The sequence below is a fragment of the Microcaecilia unicolor genome, chromosome 2, assembly GCF_901765095.1.
Source record: "Microcaecilia unicolor chromosome 2, aMicUni1.1, whole genome shotgun sequence".
NCBI classification, from domain to species: Eukaryota; Metazoa; Chordata; class Amphibia; order Gymnophiona; family Siphonopidae; genus Microcaecilia; species Microcaecilia unicolor.
Genome location: NC_044032.1, coordinates 167,987,616 through 168,014,655, shown reverse-complemented (window position 1 = coordinate 168,014,655; position 27,040 = coordinate 167,987,616). Strand labels below are relative to the sequence as shown.

The 27,040-nt window shown below is 42.8% G+C and overlaps 1 protein-coding gene across 2 annotated transcripts in view; it reads right to left on the bottom strand.

The window, feature by feature from the left end:
* Nucleotides 1-27,040, bottom strand: part of EPB41L4A (erythrocyte membrane protein band 4.1 like 4A) — a 564,380-nt gene that overhangs the window by 239,422 nt on the left and 297,918 nt on the right. The window contains exons 10-12 of one of the 2 annotated variants that reach the window (XM_030193468.1): nt 25,599-25,670; nt 9,278-9,369; nt 3,227-3,304 (exon numbers count right to left, since the gene is read on the bottom strand). In XM_030193468.1, the coding sequence (XP_030049328.1) occupies nt 3,227-3,304; nt 9,278-9,369; nt 25,599-25,670 (242 nt within the window). The remainder of the gene's footprint in view (nt 1-3,226; nt 3,305-9,277; nt 9,370-25,598; nt 25,671-27,040) is intronic. The other variant, XM_030193469.1, reaches the window with a different exon arrangement.

The following is a 27,040-nucleotide window of genomic DNA, read 5'->3' as shown; positions in this document are numbered from 1 at the left end:
GCTTTAAAAAAAGGTTTGGACAAGCTACTAGAGGAAAAGTCTGTTATTGAGATGAACATGGGGGATTCCACTGCTTGCCCTGGGATTGGTAGCATGGGATATTGCTACTAATTTGGTTTCTACCAGGTACTTGTGACCTGGATTGGCTACTGTTGGAAGCAGGATACTGGGCTAGATGGATTCTCGGTCTGACCCAGTATGGCTATTCTTATATTCTTTTAGTTCAAAGCATACCGCAAAAGGGAAACTCCAGCGGTATGCAACCTTCTCCTTCTGCAGAATCTCCAGGACTGGCTTCATTGCCCTTCTCTGGGCCAAAGTATATAACGATAAGTCCTGGAAGACAGTTACTCGCGAATCTTTGTATTCCAATGTGTTGTTTTGGCGAGTCCGTTGCCAGATTCGGTCCTTGAAGGTGTATGACGCGAAGCGCACCACTATGTCTCGCGGCCGATTTCCCACTGCTTTACCCAGAGAGCGGTGCGCTCGCTCGATCATCATTTCGGCAGAAGCACAGGTCTCACCCAGAATTTGTTCGCACAAGGTGCGTATGACAACCGGGACGTCCTCTCCGCCACCCCACGAAATCTCAGGTTTTGTCGACGACCCCGATTTTCGAGGTCGTCCATTTTATATTGTAAATCCTCGGCTTGCTCCGTTAACTGAGAAATGCGCGATTCCATCGCCGCACTTGTTTCAGCCTGCTCCTCCGTTCATTCCTCCAGGGCCTCCACGCGGCCACCCAGCTCCCGTAAGTCAATGCTGATGGCGTCCACATGTTCCAAGATCTCCTGACGGGAAGCCTTAATTTCTTCCCGTATCGCTTCTAGGCATCTCGTTAAATCTTTAGAGTTAGATTTCTTTTTTTGTGTTAAGCTTCGTTGGTCCACTTGAGAGGACGCTGTATCTGAATCGGACGATCTTCATGGCTCCGGGGACGCATGGCGGGACAGGCCCTTCGCCAACTGCCGAGTAGAATGCCTCTCCCCCTCTCGGTGTTGCTGCCCCGATAATTTACTCATCGTGGTCAGCAAAGCTCACTCTCTTCTGCCAATCGATGAAACGGCAATATTAGAGTGGATGGGCACGGATGGTGGCTCAATGGTGCGGGAAAGTGCAGGAGCTAGATGTTCAGGCAGCCATCTAGCCTCGTGACGTCACTTCCTCTGGAATGATTGAAGTTTTAAAGAAAGTGATTATCAAAGATGTTATTTACTGGATCACTCAGTCATTGGATGAAATCGAACCTCCAACCCTGGCAGAGCTGGAGGCTTAGTATTCAATAAGCAGAAAACAACATGGCAGGCGGTTCACCAAATCCAGTGTGGAAGCTGCACTTAAGCCTCCTTTCACTTTCCTTCCAGTTCGCCTTTCACTTTCCTTCCAGTTCGCCGCTATTCTTATATTCTAACACCAAGTGAGAGCAATTCTAAAAGACTTGCAGCTTGGCTTCAATAATCTAAGATGAAATGCAAATGGGCATCATTCCTACCTTCTGACATAAAGGTATGCAGGGGCGTGTGGTATGGAGGGAGTGGGGCCTCCTTGAGGGTGGGGGGTTGGGTCCACTAGACAACTAGGGCATCTGGGGGAATCAGGGTTTATCTTTGTGGATGGGGAATGGAGGATTGGGAAGGTACACTAGAACTATTTTTTGGGGGGTACTCAGTGGAGTTTGGGGATCCACTGACCCCCAGGAACTTTGTGTGTGTGGGTAGGGGGAATCCACAGGAAGGAAACAGAATTGTTTTAGTCTCCCTTGTGGATGAGACAATCATCACTCACCCTGTGACAGGAAGGAAGCCATTTTACTCTTCGATGCAGCAAACATTTGCTTATTACTGGGGTACTGTGTGCTGTTTTTTTTTTGACAGCCCATACTTTTTAAAGTGGCAGTAATTTCTTCACTGTTTCCTTATTGCATTGAGAAGTTAACATTTTACATTAGGCTTGCATTAGGAAGTCATGCACTATGTGTCAGTTCACTGGCTCTAATGCAAGCTTATACCAATAGTCCCTCTCTAAGAAGTCAGAGAGATGAAGTTTATAGCAGGAAGGGGGAGGGGGCCTGTATCGTCACTATTATCTCTGCCAACAATCTACAGTGCAATACTAGTGATTAAGATTCAGGGAGACAAAACCTGTCAGTCTTGTTTGAAAAAACCCCCTGCTATCGTGACAAATAATGAGCAATGTGAAAGTCATGTCAAATGATAGCACAATGAAGACATAAGCAACAGTGCATGCTCTGATTCTTAATATAGAAGTGAGAGTTCATACATCTATCATCTTTGTCTGGAGAGCACAATGGAACTATATAGCCTTATACTGATTGAGATGTTATCAGACAAGGACACCTATTTACAGATAGTCCTATCAAAAGTACTAGTGCACGTGTGGCACTCACAAGAGAAAAACATCCTGCTGCCTTAAAATAAGGATGGTACAGGACACCTAAAGATATGATCATGCTAAGAGCCTTAAAAGGCCCTTTGTACAACAACATATTGCAAATCAATGTTGTTGAATTCTTTTTTATAAAATGAAGGGCCAAGAAAGCTCTTTTATAAAATATTTTCAATATTTGGTCAAGGGGCCTAGAACAAAAGTGGTGTGTAACCTCTGACATAGTTTTGAAAAGTTTTCTTGTCTATGAACTTGGGAGTACTACAAAACCACAACATCAACAACCCATTTTGTCATATAAAGACTGGTGAAATGCATAGAATAGCATTACCCTAGAGGTGGGAGGTAAAAAATGGTAGTTATATTGAGAAAAACACTGAAGAAGCACAGAAGATCTTTAGTGATGAGATGCAAGGACAAAGCTGGTGATATGCAGTGTAGCATGGCATTAAGAAGGGGGGGGGGGGAGGGGCGGGAATGGCGTTTCACCTGACAGTATAATGAGTGTTTCTAAGCAAAGTGAATGCAAGCAAAGTACAGATATTTTAGCAAAGTGGATTTATACTTTGTGTTTCTACAACTTACTTCTCTAATCCTTCAGCATTCATACAAGGATTTATTTATTGCTACGAGCTAAAATCTAACAATAATACAGGGGTAACACCTGGTAACATTAGTCAGACAAAACAATAAGGCCTTTGTTAAATTCTCTCTGCTTTATACAGTTCTCTAAATTTTGTAAAAGGAATCAGAAACATCATAATCTTCAAATTACATGATAATGTTTCAGTGTTTTAGGATATAGAAAACATATATTTACCTGTATCGGTGTCTGCAAGTCATGGATCCAAATTTACTAAATTTTCTTGACAGGGAATTAGAATCATTCTCTGGAATTCTGCATTAAGAAATTATGCATGGATATCACTGAAATGTTTTTTTTTCATGCAACAGTTTATTTGACTCTATACAAAATAGACTTATAAAATTTAAGAACATCACAGGATACTTGACTGGTTCAGAGAAAAAAATCATTTTGGCATCTACTCACCAAGGCGTGTTAAGATTTTGCACCTAACATGCATTAAGAGTCAACGTTAAGACACACAGGAGTAAATTCAATAAATGGCTTTGGGATGATGTGTGCCGAGTGTGACTTCTATAATGGCAGTTCTGTGTGCCTAACCTTAGGCATGAGCACTTATGTCATGTCAAAGGATGATGTAAATGCTTGCAGCTAACTAATGGCTGTTAGGTGCATAATCCTTACTATTCTATAACCTGCATGCTTAACTCAAGGCATGCCCCAAACTGCCCATGCTTCTCCCATGGCCATGACCCCTAGAAGTTGCATGTGACAGAAACTGCATGCACAGCTTCTAGGGAGCCAACACCAATTTAAGCCAATAATTAGCTGTTAACTCCAATGAACAGCCAATTATTTAATTGTATCATTCCATGGTGTGATCTCACCTTGAGTACTGCATTCAGTTCTGGTTGCCATATCTCATAAAAGATATGGCGGAATTAGAAAAGGTTCAAAGAAAAGCAACCAAAACGATAAAGGGGATGAAACTCCTCTTGTATGAGGAAAGGCTAAAGAGGTTAGGGCTCTTCAGCTTGGAAAAGAGATGGCTAAGGGGAGATGATTGAAGTCTACAAAATCCTGAGTGGTGTAGAAAACGTAAATTGATTTTTCACTCTTTCAAAAAGTACAAAGACCAGGGGACACTCAATGAAGTTACAAGGAAATACTTTTAAAACAAATAGAAGGAAATATATTTTTTCACTTAATGAATAGCTAAGCTATGGAACTCGTTGCCGGAGGAAACGTCCATAGTCTGCTACTGAGACAGACATAGGGAAGCCACTGTTTGCCCGGGATTGGTAGCATGGAATATTGCTACTATTTGGGTTTCTGCCAGGTACTTGTGACCTGGATTGACCATTGTTGGAAACAGGATACTGGTCTAGATGGATCATTGGTCTGACCCAGTATTGCTATTCTTATGTTCTTAACTTTTGAATGCAACTGAACTTATTCTATAAATTGAGCGCCCAACTTTTCACACTAACCCCTGTATTCTATAAAAGTCAATAAAAATTGTGTGCACAATTTAAGTGAACAAACCAATTAGTGCTGATAATTGAGATCTTAACAAGCAATTAATGGTGCTAGTTGGTTTAAATAAAATCTACGTATGTACATTTTACACATGAGTCCAAAAAGAGGGTGTGGCCAGGGGAGAGGCATGGGTGAATCAGGGGCATTCCTTGAATTTACGCATGTTGTTATAGAATAAAGGGGATCCGGCCTAATTTAGGTGTGGGGATTTACATTGAGATTTCTTTAGTGTAAACGGTTGTGCCTAAATGTAGTTGCAGTTCCTGGCGCTAAGTGCTGTTTATAGAATTGCTATTCTATAAACAGCGCCTAACTTTAAGCGCAGTTTATAGAATAGGGATAGGTACTATTTTTATTCCAGTGCTGAATTTTTAGGCACCACTTATAGAATTTAGTCCTAAGTGTAAAGTTGGGTGCTCAATCTTATAGAATTAGGGGGATAAGATGCAAAGTCTGTGTGTTAACTGTTGGAGGTATTCCCAGCATTTCTGGGAGGGAAGCCATCTAGTTAATGCAGAGAATAATTTTCACTATTTGTTAACAGCATGAAAGATAACACTGAACCTCTGGAGGTGTAGCTAACTGCACCTCATTATCTGTCATGTTAGCAGTTAATACACAGTAAAACCTCTACATTAACTGCAAGGAACAGTAACTACCCATACTATACTCAATAATTTGAATTTCTATATTAGATACTTAATGCAGCAATTAGCAAGCAGTAGAAACTGTTTAGTTTTAACTGTTAACATTGTGCACAGTTTGCACACATTAAAATTTGTGTTAAACACCTGAAACAGTTTTGTAATGGGGCCATTTTGGGCTAGATTAAATAAATATGGCACCTGAAAATTCCATGTAGAAAAAAAAATATGCCCAGGTGTATTCTGTAAACTGCACCTAGAGTTTATAGAATAGGATTAAATTTCCACATGGTATATAGAATAATGCTGACCACCTCTCCACACAACAAAATATAGTCGAGGCCATTTACACCATTTTACTTGGCGTAAATCCCTGACGCCTAAATTAGGTGCAGAGCAGGTGTATTCTATAACAACGTGCATAGATTTTAGATATGACCATGGCCACGCCCCTTTTTAACTATGCGACTTAGAATTTAGGTGCACCACATTACAGAATATGCTTAGCGAGTTGTATGTGTACATCTTAATTAATGTCAATTAGTGTTGATAATTGCTTGTAACATCCCATTAACAGTGCTGATTAGCTAGTTAACCAATTAAGTTGCACACATTGTTATAGAATATTCTTTGATTTCCACACAGAATTTAAGGTGCCATATGTAGAATCCCAGGGTTTATGGCTAAAAATAACAATAAAACAGGGGTGTGGAGTCACCAATAGACAATATCCAACAATAATATTAATATTCCACAATGGAACAGATGATCAAACTTTTCCTTATCTTATTGGATTCTTCAAGTGGAAGGAAAAGCCTCAAAAGAGTTCCAGATCCAGTGATGAAAATGTGATCTCAAAGATCGATGTATAGCTCCTAAAATCATGGGATTTGGAGCTCTTTGAGGCTTTTCTTTCCATCTGAAGAATCCAATAAGATAAGGAAAAGTTTGACCTTCTGTTTCATTGTGAAATATTAATATTACTGTTAAAATAAAAATATTGATCTTCGGCTAGATTCATCCAAAATTAATTGCAGAAGGTGAGTGTTTCAAACTGTAACAGTCATACAAGCAAATATTCAGGAGACATCTGTTAAAAAATAAAACTATTAGGCATGATCTTACAAAAAGATATTTGATACTCACAAAAAGTAGGAACCAGCACAGATGCCTTCCACTCTGCCCACAGACCTACCTACAAACACAGATTTTATTTACTTCTAGCTGCCCTCAGACCCAAATGTGCTTGGACAGGTATAATTCTAGCTGGATTACAGTCAAAACTGTATAGGGTCCATATGTTTGACACAGAAAAAAGGTTTTCTTGACAGAGGAGACAAAAAATGAAGCTTTATTCTATCAAGTCTTTATTTATTTAACTGAAACCGAAAATTCACACCCACAAAATTCTGAATACACTTATCCTAGCTTTCCTTATTTTTGCTTTTAGCACATTTTAGTTCTCTTTTTATATAGTTCCCCTATCCCAGATCAAACGTGTGAATGACTTGGGAATGCTCACTAGCGCTGAAAGCTTGAGGAAAGTCTTCTCAATCCAGAAATACAAATGGAACATTAAAAGAGAGTGTAAAATATATTAAAGGCACAAGAATGACCCCTATAGCTAGAGGTTTGTGAAAATGTGTATCATTGGTATTCAGCACCACGGTTTGGACAGCTCCTCGGACAGTCAGATAAACATGCGTCTAATTTAAAAAAAATGCTAATAAAATAATTTAAGTTGCTACATTTTTTTACCCTATTTTGTTTTTTTTTTTTCTTTCCAGTTACTAGCCCCTTGATTAGCTGATAGAAAGCAAAAGTATGCCAAACCTTGTTGTTGAATTAGGGGGCAGCAATGAAAGAGAAAAGCAGTATTTAAAAAGAAAAAAAATCTGGAGACCACTAATACAAGAGTAAGAGAAAAGACGCCAAATATTAACCTCAGTTGACATTCTAGAAGAGCATTTCTCACCATTAAATTTCTGACCAGATGAAGGGAGAATGAATCTCAAATGAACTACAGGGTAATTTTATAAAGGATTTTTCACACATATGTGGGCCACTAAAAAGTGACTGCAGCTGTTTTTAGTTCATGGGTTTTCTATACATTGTAGCCACTTTTAGTGCAGCTGTAAAATGGCCAAAGTTTCATTTGTACCATTAATGGCCACGCGCTAATTTCTGAATTAGCACATGGCCCTTACATCATGAGCCCTTACCGCCACCTATTTCTGGCAGTGTGCGGCAATGTACCCATGCTATCCGATTAGCACAGGGCACACCTTTTCTCTGCCCTTAAACAAGCCTTCCATGCCAAAAAAAACCTCTATGTTTTAGCATGAGATTAGAGTACGCTGATCGGCACACTACTGTGAGATGCCTCAACGCGTCCAGCAGCAGTGCTTTTATGCGACCTGGATGTTTGGGAGAGGAGTTTGGGCGAGCCACAAAATATGCATGTAGGTTATACAATGCACACCTACGTGAATACTCCAACACCAGTTCTAGGGCAGGTGCATATGTATTTGCCTAGATTTTAGCTGAGATTTTGCTGCTTTTGTACTGATATTTTATAAGGACACATAGGTGACTGTGTCTTTAAAAAACAGGCTTAAAATAGACACCCACTTGGCTTTCCCACCTAGGCAACATTTTGTAAAATGAAGATACAAATTTTTTTAAGAGATTGCCTAGGTACGAAAGCCAAGTGGGCATCTATTTTAGGTTTACTTTATAAAGAAAGTTACTTATGTGTCTTTGTAGAATACCTGCACAAATCAAACATATAAATGGCAAATGACCGACTCACCTGCAAATGCGCAGTAGAGATTTCCCTCTCTGTCCCGCCCCCATGTCAAGACGTGATGCCGGAACAGAGAGGGAAACTCTGCGCTGAGGAGTGCAGTCACTGCCACACGGACGTCGACGCTGCCGCTAACGCTACCGCTCCCCCCCCTGGAGGTCGCCGCTGCCGCTCCCCCCCTGCAGGTCGCCGTCGCCACCCCCTCTTCTACATTTAACTTACAGCGCCGAAACTGCAGGCAGATCAGCTCCCGTCGGCCTTCCTTCCCAGCTTGTGTGTCCCGCCCTCGCCGACGTTACGTCACATGAGGGCGGGACAAAGGCAGAGAAGGAAGGCCGATGGGAGCTGATCTGCCTGCGGTTTTGGCGCTGTAAGTTAAATGTAGAACAGAGGGCCCGGGTGGAGGGGGGCCGGCGGCGACCTCGGGGGGGGGGGGGGAGCGGTAGCGGCGACCTTGGGAGGGAGGGGAAGGCAGGAGAAATGCTCAGAAGAGGGGGCCTTGGAGCTGCGAGGGAGGGGAGGGACAGAGGGGGCCTTGGAGCTGGCTTGGACAGGGGCCCTTGGAGCTGGGAGGGGAGGCCATGGAGCTGGGAGGGGAGGGAATGGGGCCTTGGAGCTGGGAGGGAGGGAGGGAGAGACGGGGGCCTTGGAGCTGGCAGGGAAGGAGGGAGGATGCTGGACATGGGAGGTCAGAAGTAGGGGGGCCTTGGAGCTGGGAGGGATGCACAGAGGGGGGCCTTGCAGCTGGGAGGGAATCGGGCCTTGGAGCTGGGAGGGAGGGAAGGAGGGAGGGCGGGGAGCCGAGGGGAGGGAGGGAGTTATACATCAAAATAGAGCATACCAATACTTGCCCGTTTTAATGGGCTTAATGGCTAGTCTTAGATATAATGAACCAATATACTTTATCAAATATGTGCATAAATTGGGGGGGGGGGGGGGACTTTTGTACTCTTCCAAATCTACCCAAACATGACTACATCCAAATCACGAAATAGTACATGTTTGCTCATTGCATGTATTTGTACGTGCTGAATAATTTTATAAGAAGTATTTTACCTGTATATACATGCATACATGTGGAAAAAAATCCTTTAAAAATTACCCTGGATAATGCCACTGAATATCTGCTCTGACTGGTGTAGCCATATCCCTATAACTTTGGGGCATTACAAAAAATCTTGATATTAAGTGCTGGTGCCCAAGATTGGAGCCCACAATGACTATCTGGTTTTAATTTAGCCAGCTGAATATTTGGGCAAAATAGCCTGGAGGATCACTTAAGTCCTATCTACTCACCTGAAGAAAGTATGGTGCTCCACACAACATTTCCATAGATGTTTACAGGCAGTTTTGCTAGGTGTTTCAAAAAAGAAAGACGTTTCATTGCACTGAAAGAGAAACAAAGCCCTCTACATTAAGTTTAACGTTACTATAAAGGAAATTCCACCAAGCCATTAACAAACAATCCATATAGCATTTTATCAAATTTTTTTTTAAAAACCAAGACATCTGACATCAGTCAATGGGCTCATCTTGCCAGGTGGTGAACTTCTTTGGACCTAGGTCATTTTAAAAAGCTTTTCTGGAGGTATACCATTTAGAGACCCAATGTTCATTGTGTATTAATGGTCACATTGAAGTACATATTTGGACATGGTGCTGGAGACTCATCTAACTTTTAAAGCTCTGTCCTAATTTTATCTGGTTGGTGGTCTGAATACTGCCGCTAACCAGTCAAGACTTCTGGCTCTCCACTGAAACCAGATATTCAATTTTAGCTGGTACCCAGGTACCAGTGCTCAATACTTGGTTTCACCTTAACTCTGTGGCTACTGGCATTTTTGACTAAAACCAGTTCTGTATCAACCCTGCAGCTATTTTCACCACTGGTTATTAGAATTTCTTTCTTTCATGCAAGCAATTCATTTTCAGAAATCGCCAAGCCATTCCAGAATATGAAATGTGGAATGTCTGGCCCAGCCTTCTTGTAACTTTCCAGCTGACACATCTAGGAGAGGGTGAGAAACGAAATCACGGGGGAGGAAATGAACAGAAAAAGATGGGATCTTACTTGGAAGAGGACTGAGGAAGTAAAGTTTGAAGATGGAGTCTTCCAGAACAGAAAGGGAAATCAGTGATAGCACCACTAAGGGGAAGGATAGGAGTTGCCAAAGTTGGAAGAGTAGTGAGGGATAAAGGGAGAGAGGCACAGGAAGGCATCACAGGAAAACGCTGGAGGGAGAGCTTGGCTGAGAGGTGTCAGGGTGAAGAGAGTGGGAATCAACTGCATCTACAGGAAGGGATAATGAGTTCTTACTGGTAACAAGGACATGAAAGGGGTGGGAGGGACTGGATAAGGTTCTGGGGCATCAATATGGCATGGGGGGTGTAGGGCACATACGTTTAGGCATCATGAGAGGCTGGTCTTGCTGTGTCACCAGGGCCTTGGTATAAAAAAAATATAATTAAAAAAGACAATGCTGTTTCATTTTCATTTAGACTGTAGTTTTCAAAGCTTTTTAACATCGATAAATACTCATTGATCTGTGCAATCAGACTGTGAAAACTAGCAAACCTCTATGTGGAAGAAAGTGCATCTTCTTCTTTTACCCAAATTGCAAAAGGGCATTCCTGGGGTGCAAGAGGAAGTTGGGAAATGAATATACAAGAACAGATTTGATTTTAAAATCTCTGCACATACTTTAATTGGTAGAGTCAATTTGCATAAGTGGGAACAGATCTAAAGTACCTTTGTACCCAAGGCCTTTAAAAGTCAAATTTTCAAAAGGGAATGCTGCAGAAAGTTTCCCTTTCACAATGAACTTGTAGGCCAAAGTGTCAACAGACCTGCAAGATCTGCAGCGAAATTGAAAACTACCCCTTTAGGGGGAGAATCTATATATGATGCCTAAAAAATTGGCGCTGAAATCAGTGCCAACTAAACATATTCCTATAATTATAAAATACTCTTAGTTGATATTTCAACGCCTAAATCTACACGCATCCATTTACACCAATGAAAATGCGGCGAAAATCCCAGAACATAGATTTAAGCACACTGGGCCATATTCTATAACTAGGTGTGAAAATTTCAGAACGCCCAGGAAACACCCATTTCCACGCCTATAACCATGCCACGATTTGCCTGACCGCGATAGAAGTTCAGCGCACACTGTTACAAAACACACTTAGTGAGTTGTGTGCCTAAATTCTAATCAGTGCCAATCAGTGCTCATTATTGCTTGTTAAGTGCTGTTATCAGTGCTCAATAGCTTGTTAAGCTTGTTAAGTTATGCAAATTGTTATAGAATTTGCACCAATTTTGGCGCTTATCTCTAGGTGCTCTAAATAGAATCCGAGGTTTAATGTGACGAGTGGGCCTCTATTTCTCATCTCATTCCCATCAAGTTGAAAGGATACCATATATTGTATTGTATGCATTGTATTATATTGCCTTTATTCAGCCTTTAACCAAGAGGATGCAAGGTGGATAACATACAAGAGATCACTTCACATTAGAAGGAATTTACAATAATATAGCCATATCTAACAAATTGTCTAAAACACAAGACTGGGAGTTATACAGAACCAATAGCTTACAATCTTTGATTTGAGTGCATTCCAGAAAAGAAGGTAAAATGTAATTTGTCTTTGCTGCTTATTCACTCCCCCCCCCCCAACACACATTATTGCTCACTCTTTTATACAGCTCTGTCCAAATTCTTCCTTTCTCCAATGTTTGTGCAGACTCCATCCTCACCCAGCTTTCAGTCAAATCTCAGCCATGCAATGCCTTTATTCCTTTGTTATCATCATAGAGCTGCACAGGTGTATACAAAGCAAAAACGGCTAAGAAAGAATTTGAAAAAAAGCTTACTATAGAGGGAAAAAAATCATAGCACAAACATTTTCATGTACATTAGAAGTAGAAAGCCTCCATGAAGTCAGCTGGAGTTAAAAGGAGCACTCAGGGAGGACAAGGCCATAGCAGAGAAACTAAATGTATCCTTTGCTTTGGTCTTCAAGCAGAGGATGTAAAAAACTACCTGTGCTAGTAATTGTAATTAAGGGTGATAATACAGAGGAACTGAGATCTTGGTGAACCTTGAATGTGTAATGAGTGAAGGAGTAGCCTAGTGGTTAGTGCAGCAGACTTTGATCCTGGGAAACTGGGTTCGATTCCTACTACAGCTCGTTGTGACTCTGGGCAAGTCAGTTAACCCTCCATTGCCCCAGGTACAAATAAGTACCTGTATATACTACATAAACTGCTTTAAATGTAGTTGCAAAAAACAAAGGAAGGCAGTATATCAAGTCCCATTCCCCTCCCCACCCCCGTAATGAGCAAAATTGACAAATTAGAATGGCAAATCACCTGAACCAGATCGCATACACCCAAGGGTACTGAAAACTCAAAAATGAAACTGCAGATCTACTATTGGTAATCTGTAACCTGTCATTAAAATCAGCCATGATATCTGAAGATTAGATGCCATGGGATAGGAGGCAATGTTCTGCTGTGTATTGGAAACTGGTTAAAAGAAAGAAAACAGACAGAACGCAGAGTAAGGTTAAATGGCCAATTCTCTCAATGGAGGAGGGTGAATAGTGGAGTGCTGCAAGGATCTGTATTGGGACTGGTGCTTTTAAACATATTTATAAATGATCTGGTAATAGGGACGAGTGAGCTGATCAAATTTGCAGATGACACAAAACTATTCAAAGTTGTTGAATTGAATACAGACTGTGTGAAATTGCAGGAGGACCTTGGATAGCTGTAAAACTGGGCATCGAAAAGGCAAATAAAGTTTAATGTGGACAAGTGAAAAGTGATGCACATTGGGAATAACCTAAATTACAGCTACACAAGCAAAAAAGCCAATTTCACAAAAAAATGAAATGGGCCCAGCAAGGCTATTGTCTAATGGCCATGACAGTCTCTTATTGTAATTCCTGCGGTAGCATTTCGCTGCTGTGCTGTTACATTTCTGTGCCTGGCCTTTTGTAACTGCGCGTGCCTATTTCTTTCATTGGCTTTTTGCACATCTGTCATATTTTCCACTGTTGCCGTTTTTCTTGCTATATTTCATTGCCTCTCATGGGCCCTTTCTTCTTCTGGCAGATTGGCAACTCTTTGCAGTTCCAAATCTGCTCTCCTTTCTCTATTCAGTGTTCTTTGCTCGTCCCTCATTTCTGCAACTCTTTGCCATTGCAAATCTACTCTCCTTTCTCTGTTTGTTGTTCACTGCTCCTCCGTCATTTCTGCAATCCTTTGTCATTCTAAATCTGCTCGCCTTTCTCTAGCCATTGTTCTTTGCTTGTCAGTCGTTTCTACAACTCTTTTCTTTGTGTAGCGCCTTTTTCTTTGCATAGCTCATTTGCATACAGTTATGAACCCAGCCAGCCATCCAGGGACGCAGATTGACAAATTATTATATAGACTGACTGCCTTTTTAAAAGTACGAACAGTTAAACTTATAAACTATTTTGTAAAGTATTAAATATGAAACAGGACACCTTAAAATGAACTCTAACCTGGACTAGCAATCAGTGTAATTTAATCAAAAGAGAAGTCGCTCCATTATAATTCTGAGTGCCAAAGGCCAGACAATTGTCTATTAGACTTGAGGAAATTTCCAGGTACGAAGCATTGTAGTAATCTTGTGGCAAAATCAGCAGCTGTACTAGTGGGTCTAAATGATCCTCAAACAGTAAGATCTTGTAATCTGAAAAAGTCTTTTCACTTGGGGCTCTGTGAAAAAAGTTGTGCTTAATAAGCAGTGGCGTAGCTAAGTGGGGCCACGGGGGCCTGGGCCCCCATAGATTTGGCCCTGGACCCCCCTGCCGATGACCCTCTCGACCCCCCTCCCACCGCCAACCCTCCCCTGCCTCCGCCGTTGCCGTCACCTACCTTTGCTGGCGGGGGACCCCAACACCTGCCAGCCGAAGTCCTCGTCTTCCGGCGCAAGGTTTTGTTCTGTTTCTGTGAGTCTGATGTCTGCAGGACATCAGACTCACAGAAACAGAACAAAGCCTTGCGCTGGAAGAAGAGGACCTCGGCTGGCGCGGGTTGGGGTCCCCTGCTAGCAAAGGTAGGCGACGGCGGCGGGGGAGGGGGGTCGAGAGGGTCATCGGCAGGGAGGGGCAAAGTTATTGTTGGTGGTGGTGGTGGTGGCGTCGGCATCGGCAATGGCGGGGGGGGGGGGGGGGGTCGGTGGCACCGAGGGGGGCTAAACTGTGCCCCCTCACCTCGGGCTCTGGACCCCCCTCCCGCCGAAATCTGGCTACGCCCCTGTTAATAAGATCCTTAAAACCTTAGATGTGTTTTTCTACAAGAAGTATCATACCATGTTAAGGGGCCCTTTTACCAAGCTGTGGTAGGGCTATTGCGTGGGTAGCATGTGCCAAATTGACTCTCCCACCAGGATAGAGCATGCACCCAGCGGAACTTCAGAAGTTGACATGCGCAGTTTCCCCACAGCAAAAAACAATTTTCTACCACGGGGTGCATTCCCGGCGGTAATTGGCAGTGCACCACATTGCCGCATGCTGCCTGATTACCGCTCGATTGGCATGTGAACCCTTACCGCCAAGTACATAGATGGCAGAAAGGGCTCAGGCAGTAAATAGCCACACGCTACTTTTAATATTAGTGCACAGCCATTTACTGCCCCCATTTTAAAAAAGGCCTTTTTACCTGCCATGGTAAAAAATGGCCCAGCACACACCAATTTCACATGTTCAAACTAGAACAGGCCACTTTTTACCACAGCTTAGTAAAGGGGCCCCTTAAGCAGTAACTCAGAGAACTGACTGATATTATTAAACCATAGAATCTTAACCACCAATATTCAGCTGGCAGCGGTCAGCATTTTTTTAAAACACTGATCGTCGCTGGCTAAATTATCCCCAAATATTCAGTGCCGAGCTATGTACAGGCACCAGCACTGAATATCAGGGGACAAGTTGGGGTGGGCAGGCTGCTGGCCAATATTCAGCTGGAGCTGCATAAGAGTTAAGTGGTCCCAGCTGAATATCGGGCCGCTCTGGCCCACAAAATGATTTTTTTCTCAAAAAATAAAAGCTCCTAGCCCCCTCCTGTCCCAATGCCCCCTCTTTCCTTCCTTCCCTCCCTCCCCCAGTGCATTAAGATCCTACCCCCCGCCTCCCTCCAACACCCCAATGGTAAAGGTAAGCCCCCTCGGACTTACTTACATCCCTGGTGGTCCAGCGGGGTCATTGGAGGCAGGAGTGCAGCTTCCTTGCTCCTGCCCCTTGCGGCACCTCGGGAAAATGGCTGCCATGACCTCTCGTTTGGGCAGTCTCAGGTGATATTCGGCGGCACTGAATATCAGACCCATAGTTTTAGTATTTAGTGTTAAATAATTTGGTACAGCACATTGCTAAACAATCACCATATACTTAGTGAACACCCTGATGTTTGAAAGTGCCTGGATAAAGGAGGCACACTTGTCAAGGACCAGAAAAGGCATTTTTTTGTGGTGGGGCCAGATCTATGGAACAAGTTGCCAGGGTATTCGTGGGAGGAAAATGTTTGGTTCAGTTTAACACCTTTTAAAGGCATACATTTTTTTTTACCTCAGCTTTTAGTAGGTATTGAGGGTAAATTCTTGAAGGGATTGTTTGTTTGGTGTGCTTAATCTGTTACAAATGTGCTTTCCTATTTTACTGTAGTTCCTACTCTGTCTTGCTAATATAATTATTGTTTATTGAGCATTGTAAACCGCTTTGATATTTGTTTTATGTAAGGCAGTATAGTAAATATAATATAACTATTAACTTTGTTTTTCTCATAACTTTTCTTAGCTAAAACTAGAATGAAAATATCGCTAGTATATGAAAATAGTTGACAACCTGGTATATTAAAAATTCTACCTGAAGTGCTGGCATGGGAGACTGTGGGGAACCTTTAGGGAGGCCACTGGAGGACTTCCAGCTGGATGATTGTACTTCATTTTATATGTCCTTTATCTGGTTCTTTGGTCACTCAGTCAAAGAAATCAACAGATTCATTTGGCAGGATTTTCCTGCAACCTGTTGGAGTCTTGAAAATTAACTCTCTTTTCCTTCAGAAGTGACTCCATTATTTTTCCTACCACTGACATGAGGCTTCCCAGCCTGTAGTTTCCCACTTCTTCCCTGTTCCCGCTTTTGTGGAGAGAGACCACATCCGTTCATCTCCAATCCCATGAAACCTCTCCCATCTCTAAAGATCTATTAAATAAATCTTTAAGAGGTCCCGCCAGGACTTCTCTGAGCTCCCTTAGTATCCTGAAATATATCCCTTCCGGCTCCACAGCTTGTCCACTTTCAGATTTTCAAGCTATTTATAAATGCTTTCTTCCATGAATGGTGCAATATCCACTCCACTCCCAGATATACCCTTGGCAGCCGATCGTAGTCCTTCTCCAGGATTTTCTTCTGTGAACACCAAAGAGAAGTATTGTTTAGCACATTTGCTTTATCTTCAACACTTTCCACATGGAGTGGAGGAGTGGCCTAGTGGTTAGGGTGGTGGACTTTGGTCCTGGGGAACTGAGGAACTGAGTTTGATTCCCACTTCAGGCACAGGCAGCTCCTTGTGACTCTGGGCAAGTCACTTAACCCTCCATTGCCCCACGTGAGCCTGCCATGAGTGGGAAAGTGCGGGGTACAAATGTAACAAAAATGAAAATAGTAGTTATCATCTTTCAGTCTTACAATTCCATTCCTAGCTTTTCTCCTTTCCCCAATATATCTGAAAAGGTCTTGTCACCTCTCCTTATATTTTTAGCCATTTTTTCTTCTGCCTGCACTTTCTCTAGCCGTATTTCCCTCTTCACTTCTTTGAGATTAATCTGATAATCTTTTCTGTGATCCTCTCATTGTGTTCTTCTGTATTTCTGGAACGCAGCCTCTTTTGCCCTTATTTTTTCAACCACTTATTTGGAGAACCATATAGGCTTCCTGTTTCTCTCATTTTTGTTTCTTTTCCTTGTATTAAGACCTGTTGCTGTATTTATGGCAGCTTCCATTTCTCCTATGCCTACCCATGAAGTCAGCTCCTTCTTCAGGTATTTTCCCATTTTACCAAAATGAGCATGTCTGAAATCCAGTACAGGGAGCGCCGCCCTGGTGGTAGTGCTGTTCGCTATTGTGCCTTCATAAAAGGGCCCCTATAGGAGCAAGTAGTTTTGCAAGTGGAAGAAAAATAAAAAGCTTCCTTTCCTCTCTTTTTTGGATGGCGGTAAAAGCTGATTTTGCAGGAAGAAATTGAGAGAGGGACACACGAATAAGAAAGCAATTTAGAATCTATGAATCAATCCAAACACAAAAATCTGAAAAGTTCAGAAAAGCTTAGCTTTCAGGTCTGCAATGCTCCAAAACACGAAGTGTGTGTTTCTCAGGAATTCTCAACTCCCCAGGAAGCTTAATTTTTTATACCCTATTTTCTTTCCCTGACAGCGATAGTTCAGAGACAATGAGTATTTATGTATACTGAGTATATCTGAGCACCTTTTCCTTACTATTAGTAATCTTTTTTTGTGTGTAGCTCCTTACAGCACTTTCTAAAAGCTTTACGTATCTTTTTGCTATTTTATTTCATCATGTTTCTTTATCTGAAATTATTTCCTGCACCCATCTGTTATTTAATTGTATTTTTTCATTGCCAAGTTAACAGGTTGCTTGTTTTGCCCCCATATTCAAGACAGAATATCTAATGAGTCTGACAAAAAGAAACAACATTATTGTTTTCTATATTATCAATCTTATCTGGGTTTTAAACACCTGTGCCTATGCTTTCTTTCTAGCTATTTGTATGTGTGCGTGTTTTTTTTGTTTTCCTCTGTACTTTGTATAGCAAACAAAATGGTAGACTGAGAGAAGCGCCTGTGAGGTGCTCTCCAGCAGCCAAGCGACTGAACCGGCAAATGAGCCCCCACTGAGGAAAGGGGAAACCAATGCAAAAACACGGCAGAGATGGCATCTGACCAAGCCGGGACTGAGAGCGAAACTGAGGTGCCAAATCAGTGTGGCGTGACGCCAAGCGAGCTCCATGTACGGGCCTGAGGCAAAGGAGCTAAAGACCCCACACGGCCAACTGCTGAACAGGAGCCAGAGATCAGCCTGACGACAGACTAGAGAGCTGCACGGCTTCCGTCCCCGCGGGAATCCCGCGGAACCCGCAGGATTCCCGCGGGGACGGAGGCAGTTCCTGCAGGGTTCCCGCGGGGATGGAAGCAGTTCTGCGGGGTTCCCGCGGGGACGGAGGCAGTTCCTGCGGGGTTCCCGCGGGGATGGAACCAGTTCTGTGGGCTTCCCGTGGAAGTGTAAGCTGCACCTGCACCAGCCTCTCATCTACCGAATACCAATTTATTTGAGTGCTGTCTCCTCCTCCTCTTCTTCCTTGATTTAACAGCATAAATGTGGAAAGTCTTCCATTAAGGAGGTGGTAGAGTCACAAATGATGACGGAATTCAAAAAGGCGTGGGATGAACACAGAGGATCTCTAATTAGAAAATGGAAGTTATATAAAAGCTAACCTTAAATGGCTGCATGTGTGTGGATGTGTCAAGTGACGCTTAGATGGCGACTCTGGCTGTGATGAACTAGAGCTGATACCTGGCAGACTTGTATGTTCTGTGTCTCATACATGGCAATCTGGTGTAGGATGGGCTGGAAAGGGCTTAGACAGCAACTTCAGTGGCTGGAACATGAGGACAGTGCTGGACAGAATTTTACGGTCTGTGTCCCACAAATGAGAACATGAATAGGCTGGAGTGGGCTTCGATGGCAACTCCAGCAGTTGGAACATAAGGATGGGGCCAGATAGAATCCTGTGGTCTTTGTTCTAGAAACACGAAAGAAAGACCATAATCAAGTATATAATATCACACTCGTTGATTTAATGATGAATTGATCATGAGTGTGACTATTGGGCAGAGTGGATGGACCGTTCAGGTCTATTTGCTGTCACTTACTATGTTACTATTAATCCTCTTTGCTCCCAGGCTGGTGCACAGACCTCAGCTCTGACACAGGCACGAGAATCAGATGTCACCTGACCTACTGGCGCGTGCATGTGGCGGCCTCTCAGCACACAATCCCAATGAATCAGAGACAAATCTTACATGTGCGCACCAGAGTGTTCCAAGTTTCAACTTCCGGTCCGTCCTTGCCTACAGTGTTGTGGCTCAAATCCAGAAAGGGAGCTGACTGGAACTTTCTTTTATGTACTATTAAATTCTTACGGGGATGGGTGGGGATGGGTTAAATTCTTGCGGGGACGGGTGGGGACGGGTTGGGATGGTTTAAATTTTTGCGGGGATGGGTGGGGACGGGTAAGATTCCAGCGGGGATGGGTGGGGACGGGTAAGATTCCAGCAGGGACGGGCAGGGATGGGTAGGATTTCTGTCCCCGTGCAACTCTCTACGACAGACGAACACCACAGTCGGACCTATCCACACAGTCAATTGCTGAACTAGAGTCAGAGATCTACACAGCCAGCTGCTGTACTGGAGCTGGAGATCGGTGTGGCGCAAGAACAAGCGCCATGGCCGGACCTTGCGGTGGAAGGTCCGAGATCCCATAGAGCCAACTGCGAGACTGGAGCCAAAGAATAAATAGAGCTAGGCCATCAGGATGGCTCAGCACAAGATGAGGCCCCGTTGCTGGCCCCGAGATCACAGAGCAGCTGACTGATTAGAGCGGAAACGAAGACTGGACAAAACTGAGGCATGGAGACAGCATTAAGCAAACGGATAAAAGGAGCTATGCCCCGGGATCCCATGTGGACAGGGTTTAGGAACGGACAAGGTCTGAGGCACTGGGGTGGACAACACTGGTCTGCATGCCAGCTGGAGGGCCCGAGTCCATCGGAAGTGACTCTCGACAGAAGGACCAATGAGTGGAAACGCAAAGGAACACAGAAACCTAGAGTGACTGACTAGACAAGTGGAGTGATGTCGACAGCAAAGCATGAGCCGCAGTGAGACCCATGGAGTCACCAGAGGGGGAAGAGGCCTGCAGAGTACCAGACTGGACCTGCAACAGGTTTCTCCCTACCAAGTGGACACAGACTGACTTTACTGACCTGAAGCAATAAGTCAGGGACCCCTAAACAGGTTCAAATGATCTGTCCTAAAACCAAGTATAAGGTAACGTCACCAGAATACACAATTCTAGTCCTTAAGTTCGAGCCAGGTTCAACGGAAACCTAGATTGTCTGAAATTTTCTATGCATACATTTCTATGGGGACATCTTTATGTGCACAATTCTATGTGTATCTTTTTCAACAGAAACCTAGGCTGTTAGAAATTTCCTATATTAGAAATTTCCTATCTGTATATGATGTACATCTCTATGTAAGTTACCCACGACAGAGGAGGGCGGGCCCAGGAAGAACAGAGGGACGTCGGAGAAGGCAGCACTGATCGTCGATCAGCTGCTCTTGCCCGTGCAGCGCCTTCACACAGAGGTGAGAGGCGCTGCGCAGGCCAGTAAAGCGGAGGGGAGGGGTCCGGTAGAGGGGGGAGCGGTGGCGATGAGCTCCTGGGGGCGGGGCATGGGGGCTGAGGATGGCGGGAGGCGGAGCTTTGGGAGAAGGAGAAAAACAGAGAGAGGAAGGGAAGGGGACCGGGGCTGCTAAACTTTGTTTTTTTATTTAATACATGTGGAAGCGGGGAGCAGCGGTGACCTCGGGGGGGGGGGGGGGGGGGGGGGGCAAGGGCGTCCATACAGGACATTCCTGACGAGCGCCTTTGCCCCTTTTATTTTCAACATGTTTTTTTCTGTTTGGGGTTTTGACGTTTGTGGCATGCGCAGAGCAGCCAGCATAACGCTTGGCTACTCTGCGCATGCTTTACGGGCAGATTAACGACGGGGATTACACTTCTGTAATGCATTCGACTTTCAAATACTGAACCGAACATGTGAGACTTCTGTTTTTAGTGCATTCTTCGTTTTTTCAACTTCGTTAAGGACTTTTACAGTTTAGATTTTTTAACGTATGGTTGATGCATCTGGGCCTGAGTCTCAAATGTTTGAAACGGGTAACAGGAAGGTGCTATCATTTGAAATGCATCCCAACAGAAACTTCTCTGTAGAATCACGTTTGTAAGTTATAATTAAGAAATGTCACTTCTGTGCCACTATTGCCATGGCCACCAAGACGCTTGACATCCACTCCAGCCTTCAAACAGCACCCTTGCAAAGTCCTACTGCAAGCACCTGAGCATTATCTATTGTATTCCGCTACAGGTAATCCTCATGATTCAATACTTTCTTTTGAAACATATTTATAGAGTGCATACCAAGCATAACTTGTACACAGAAGAACATATTAACAAAGGCCACAGCACTTGAATTAGGAGGGGGAAAAACAAGAACCGTTTGTCTCAAAAGAAATTATTCAGGTTAAGTACAGGGAACCCTTACAGAAATTAAAACCTCTGCGTTCATAAGGTTACTTTCTCCCCAGTCTATATCTAAAATAACTGAAAAATATAGGGAAACAAAACCAAACCAAATTGAAAGCACTCCAGGTACTTGCACCTCACATTGATATAATGCAATCCTACATTCTTTTCTGTTTGCAAAGAGTACACAGGAGGCATCCATTAAAGAGACTGTGTTAGCTGGTCATTATTCACCATTAGAGCAAATATCCTCCCTGTAATGTGGGCTTTGCGTAATAAAATGTACTAGAAGGAAACTGAATTTCAGAAAATATTCACTACGAAAGGAAACGGAGTGTGGCAGAGTAAGGTGTATGTGTGAAACTGTTCTATTCTTTTAAACACTATGAAAATGATAAACAGAAGGAGAGTCTTAACAAGCCAGGCTCATAGAAAAGAGCTGGGATTTGAACTTTACGTTTGGAGTGGAGGGGTAGCCTAGTGGTTAGTGCAGCACCCTGGGGAACTGGGTTCAATTCCCACTGTAGTTCCTTGTGACCCTGGGCAAATCACTTAACCCTCCACTGCCCCAGGTTCAAAATAAGTATCTGTATATAATATGTAAACCACTTTGATTGTAACCACAGAAAGGCAGTATATCAAGTCTCATCCGTTTCCCCTTCCTAGGTTTTGCCTGTTAGAATAATGGGCTGAGAACCAGGGAAGCCTGGTTCAAATCCCACTGAAGCTCCTTGTGATCTTGGGCAAGTCATTTAACCCTCCATCACTTCAGTTACAAACAGATCATGAGCCCTGCAGGGACAGGAAATACCAACAGTAATGCACCTGAATGTAACCCACCTTGAGCTACAACTAATAAAAGGTGTGAGCCAAAAATAAAAATATTCCAATGGGGTAATTATAAAACAGGGGCCTGATATTCTTACAACTTGTAAGATTCTCATCTAGACTTTGTAACTGTATTTACTATGTAAGTTGCATTGAGCCTGCAATATGTGGGAAAGCGCGGGGTACAAATGTAATAAATAATAATAATAAATGATTTAAATAGCCAGGATAAGCTCCTGGCAGTTTAAATCTCCTGTACATTGCTAACTGGCCATTTTCAGTGGCACTTAACAAGCCAGTGCTGCTGAAAATGCCTGGTTAGTGCTCAAGCTGAAACCAGCTATTTTGGGGGCAGAGTCATCATTAGCCGGTTAAGGGCTAATATTGGGAACTTAACCTTGCATAAACAGGACCACATAAAATGGAATCCTACCTTTATGTGGTGCCCCGTAGCCAGTTAAGTGCCGGATATCACACTTAACCAGCTATATTTTAGCCGGGTCCTATACCTGGAAATTCAATCCTGGGGCCTGAACATGGCCTGAAACTGAACTCCTGGTTTAACGTGGTCGTCAGCAAAATGGTGATTGCCGCCGGCTGAACATCGGGCCTGACATTTCCTTGAGCAAAGTTGTTTTATGTCCAGACAGTATGCACACATATCTTGTATCTGACCTTAGTGGAAGCATTTCCAGAGTGTGGTTGGGAAGGGGGAAGTGTTTATGTGTATATGAAACATATGTATATGTGTTTAAAATAAGTCAAGATAATACTTCATAATAATGGTCCAAATATTCAATGGCACTTATCCAGGTCGGAATGGCTCCTACCCAGATAAGTGATGTTCACCGAAAAATCTTTACTGACCTCCCCAGCACTATCTGGATAATGTGGGACGGTTTGGGGACGGAGCCAGAAGTTATCCGGGTGCCTCCGATATTCAGTGTCAGAACCCAGATAACTATCCGGACAAAACCCTGTCCAAATAATTAACTGAGTGTAGGCACTGGATATCAGGGTTACCCAGAAAACTTCCAGGTCTGCTCTATACCAGGATTTTCAGCACTGGTACCTGATACCATCCAAGAGCACAATATCTGGGTATAACTTTAAATGCTGTGGTCAGTGTTTCAAAGCAATGCCAACTGTATATTAGCTGTAGAATGGTAATAAATATTCAGGTACAATTATGTCCCTGTCCTGAAGAGCTTACACTCTAAGGAGGTACCTGAGATAACGCGACTTGCCCAAGGTCTCAAGGAATGTCAGTAGCAGAAGCAAGATTTAAACTAGCTTTCCTAGAGAGATCTTCCTTATGCACGTATTTGCTGCACTATTTAAGCACCTGTTTAAAAAAAAAAACTATCCTTCCTAGCCACAGTTCACAAAATACCTCTTTCCCAGAAATAGTGTCTTTTTACAGCACTTTCTACCATATTATTGGGCATCCTGGTACTACATAGTAATAACTTAAAATATGAATTAAAGGATAAGATCAATAAAGAAAACCAATAATAAACAAGAGTCTAAAACTAAAGGCTTTAAAGGAAGAAAGCCTTATACTCATCCTGGAATTCTAGTCTCTCTGTGTTAGATAAAGGTTGCCTGCAGGTCACTGATGAGTCAGCTATCATCAGGCAAGCACTGGCAGTGAGCTGGGAAGGGGAACTGGCAGGTAGAAAAATCTGAAAGCAATGCCCACTCTGCTGTATTCTAACATGAACAAAATACAGCTTTAATCTGAGCTTTTGTTTTTCTTTTGGAAGACAGGTCCAATAATAAATACAAATTATGGGGCCTTTAGGCCTGGTGTTAGACATACAAGGGCTCAGGGCAGAAACTAGAGGGGTGACTCTAAAGCCCACTTACAGGTTATTCTTTCTTCAGCTTCAGTCATGCCTAGGGACCCCTGTGGCATGAGGGCCCAGGGCAACCGCCCCGTTTGCAACCCACTAATGCTGGCCCTGTCTTTTACTAAAGCTTAGTGTACACTAATGGAATTAGTGCGCTCTAAATGTTAAGAAGTGCATGAGTATAAAATGGGCTTCTTAGCATTTAGCATGTGCTAAGCTTTAGTAAAAGGAGTCCTATATTATTAGCTAAATGTTATTTCTTGTTTACGTATGCATTACTTACTGGCTAGTTTTGTTACAGCTAGCTAAACCAGTGTTTCACAACCTTGTTCTGGAAACACACCTAGGCAGTGGCATTTTCAGGATTTCCAGCCTGAATATGCACGAGATATATTTGCATACAGTGGGTCTCCAATATATAAACATCTTTCTCTTGGGATATTCAGGTTGGAAATCCTGAAAACCCCACTGGCTAAGTCTGTCTCCTGAGCAAACTTTGGGAACACTAAGCTACACAATTCTTAGCACAAGCCTGGAAATTTCACAGCATAATTCACTTAAAAAGCAGTAACAAATGGTTGATGGATACTTATAGACTACCTTCTAGGCTCTTAAAAGGGCCATGCAAAGAAGTGAACAATGGACAATCAACATACAATACATACAAGAAATTAAATAAAAGCATGCGATCAACCTACCAAAGAACAATAAATAACATCATTTTGTGAACCATCACAAATCCAAAATGCAGGTCCCCTATCCGAGCCCACTTGCCCCTCTTTCACAGGAAGCTCACCCAATCTCTGAGATAACTAAGAAAACTGCACTCTAACAGCCTTTACAATGGTAGAACTGTGTAGAACACCAACAAAGGAGGCTACCCAACCTAGAACAGAATTATGGTGTAAGAAAGAGCCATGAATTCTTCATTTTATTTCTGAAAGAAAGAATTCAAAGCAAAGAAGCACCTTTAAAAATGGAACAGATCCATTTATTAACAGCGTAAATCAATGTTGTACATCAATGACCCAACATGGGCTGTGTTTCGGCGCGCAACGCCTGCATCAGGAGTCTACATATAAAATAATCAAATAAAGCATAGATCAACAGAGATAAAAATGAAAAATAAAAACAATTTTAATAAAAAGTAATACAAAATCCCAGAAAAAAAGACAAAGAAAGGAACCACCTAAAGACAGAAAATGTGAAAAACAAAATATAAAACTGTATGATAACTAGTGAACTTTGAATGACATGCATATCCCAATAAATTGGGAAGTGTCCCAATATCAAAGCCAACAAATCACATTTGTTGATCATAAGAGTGGCAGATGTTAGTAAAATCAAAAATACATCATGACTAGTGAGGGGAAAACATTGTGATTATTTTCATCAATGGAAAAAATAAATGCTAAAATAATTTTGGAGTGAATATGCAAAAATGTCAGAAGTGGTGTTATTGGTGAGATAGAACATGAGATAAATATAAGATATGTTGTGCTCAACTAAAGCTTACCGTACAACACAATAGTTCCAAAAGGACCCAACCCACCACCGGGCTCTCAATAATGATTATTGACCATGGGAGCTGAGAAACACAAAATCAGCAAAATAAATACTACATACATGTTATTATGGGCGCATAGTCCATATATCAAAGTAAGGCTACTAAAACTTAGCAAGCGTATTGGCAAAGGTGCCTAATACCAGGTTACTATCAAAAAAATACAAAAATGAAAGCATCAAACAAGAAATTGTGAGATGATTATAATAAAAGCTCCAAGAATAACTAACCTTACTCAGGAGCTTAGCCTAGAATGGGTGGCAGAGCTGGTGGTTGGGAGGCGGGGCTAGTGCTGAGCAGACTTATACGGTCTGTGCCGGGGCTGGTGGTTGGGAGGCGGGACTAGTGCTGGGCAGACTTATACAGTCTGTGCTGGGGCTGGTGGTTGGGTGGCGGGGATAGTGCTGGGCAGACTTATACGGTCTGTGCCAGAGCCGGTGGTGGGAGGCAGGGATAGTGCTGGGCAGACTTATACAGTCTGTGCCAGAGCTGGTGGTGGAAGGCGGGGTTGGTGGTTGGGAGGCGGAGATAGGGCTGGCCAGACTTATACAATCTGTGCCCTGAAGAGGACAGTACAAATAAAAAAGTAGCACATATGAATTTATCTTCTTGGGCAGACTGGATGGACCGTGCAGGTCTTTTTCTGCCGTCATCTACTATGTTTACTTAACAGCTCTCTAGGCAACTAAGACTTCCCTGCACCGACCAACTCTATAGATCACTCACCTGAATTTGTCGTTAACCAATGAAATAGTAAGATTGCCCACACTAACTAACTTGGAGCCTCTTTTACAAAGCCACGCTACTGATTCTCCATGTGGCAAATAAGAGGAATCCCATTCAATTCCCATGGGCTCCCTCTCACTTGCCACTTAGGAATCACTAGTGCAGTTTTGTAAAAGAAGCCCTTAATGAGTCGCATAACTGAGTCCATCCTAAATGCCGTTGAAGCATAGGATAAGAAAAAGAACTTAACTATTTAAAAGTCAAATATCAAACATTCCATTACCAATCAAGTGTAAAAAGCATATGACCCAGTTTTTCTGTGTTCTATTTACAAGATGCGGACACCCAAAACAGTGATGTCACAAATTGCGGGGAAAAAGTGTGTCTTATAACAGGCTACTATGAAATGAATTAAAAAATAAAGAACTTTAAAAATGCTAAATTTAACTATAAAAGTATCAAACCAGAAATTGTTAACAAATGAAAATGCCCACGTCAACTGACTTAGAACACCAACAAAGGAGGCTACCCAACCTAGAACGGACTTATGAAACAGCCATGAATTCTTCATTTTCTTTCTGAAAGAAAGAATTGCAATCTATCCTAATGTCAGGTAGAAGACTCTTCTATAAAAGTGGAATTGCCATGGAAAATACCCTGGCTTTTAC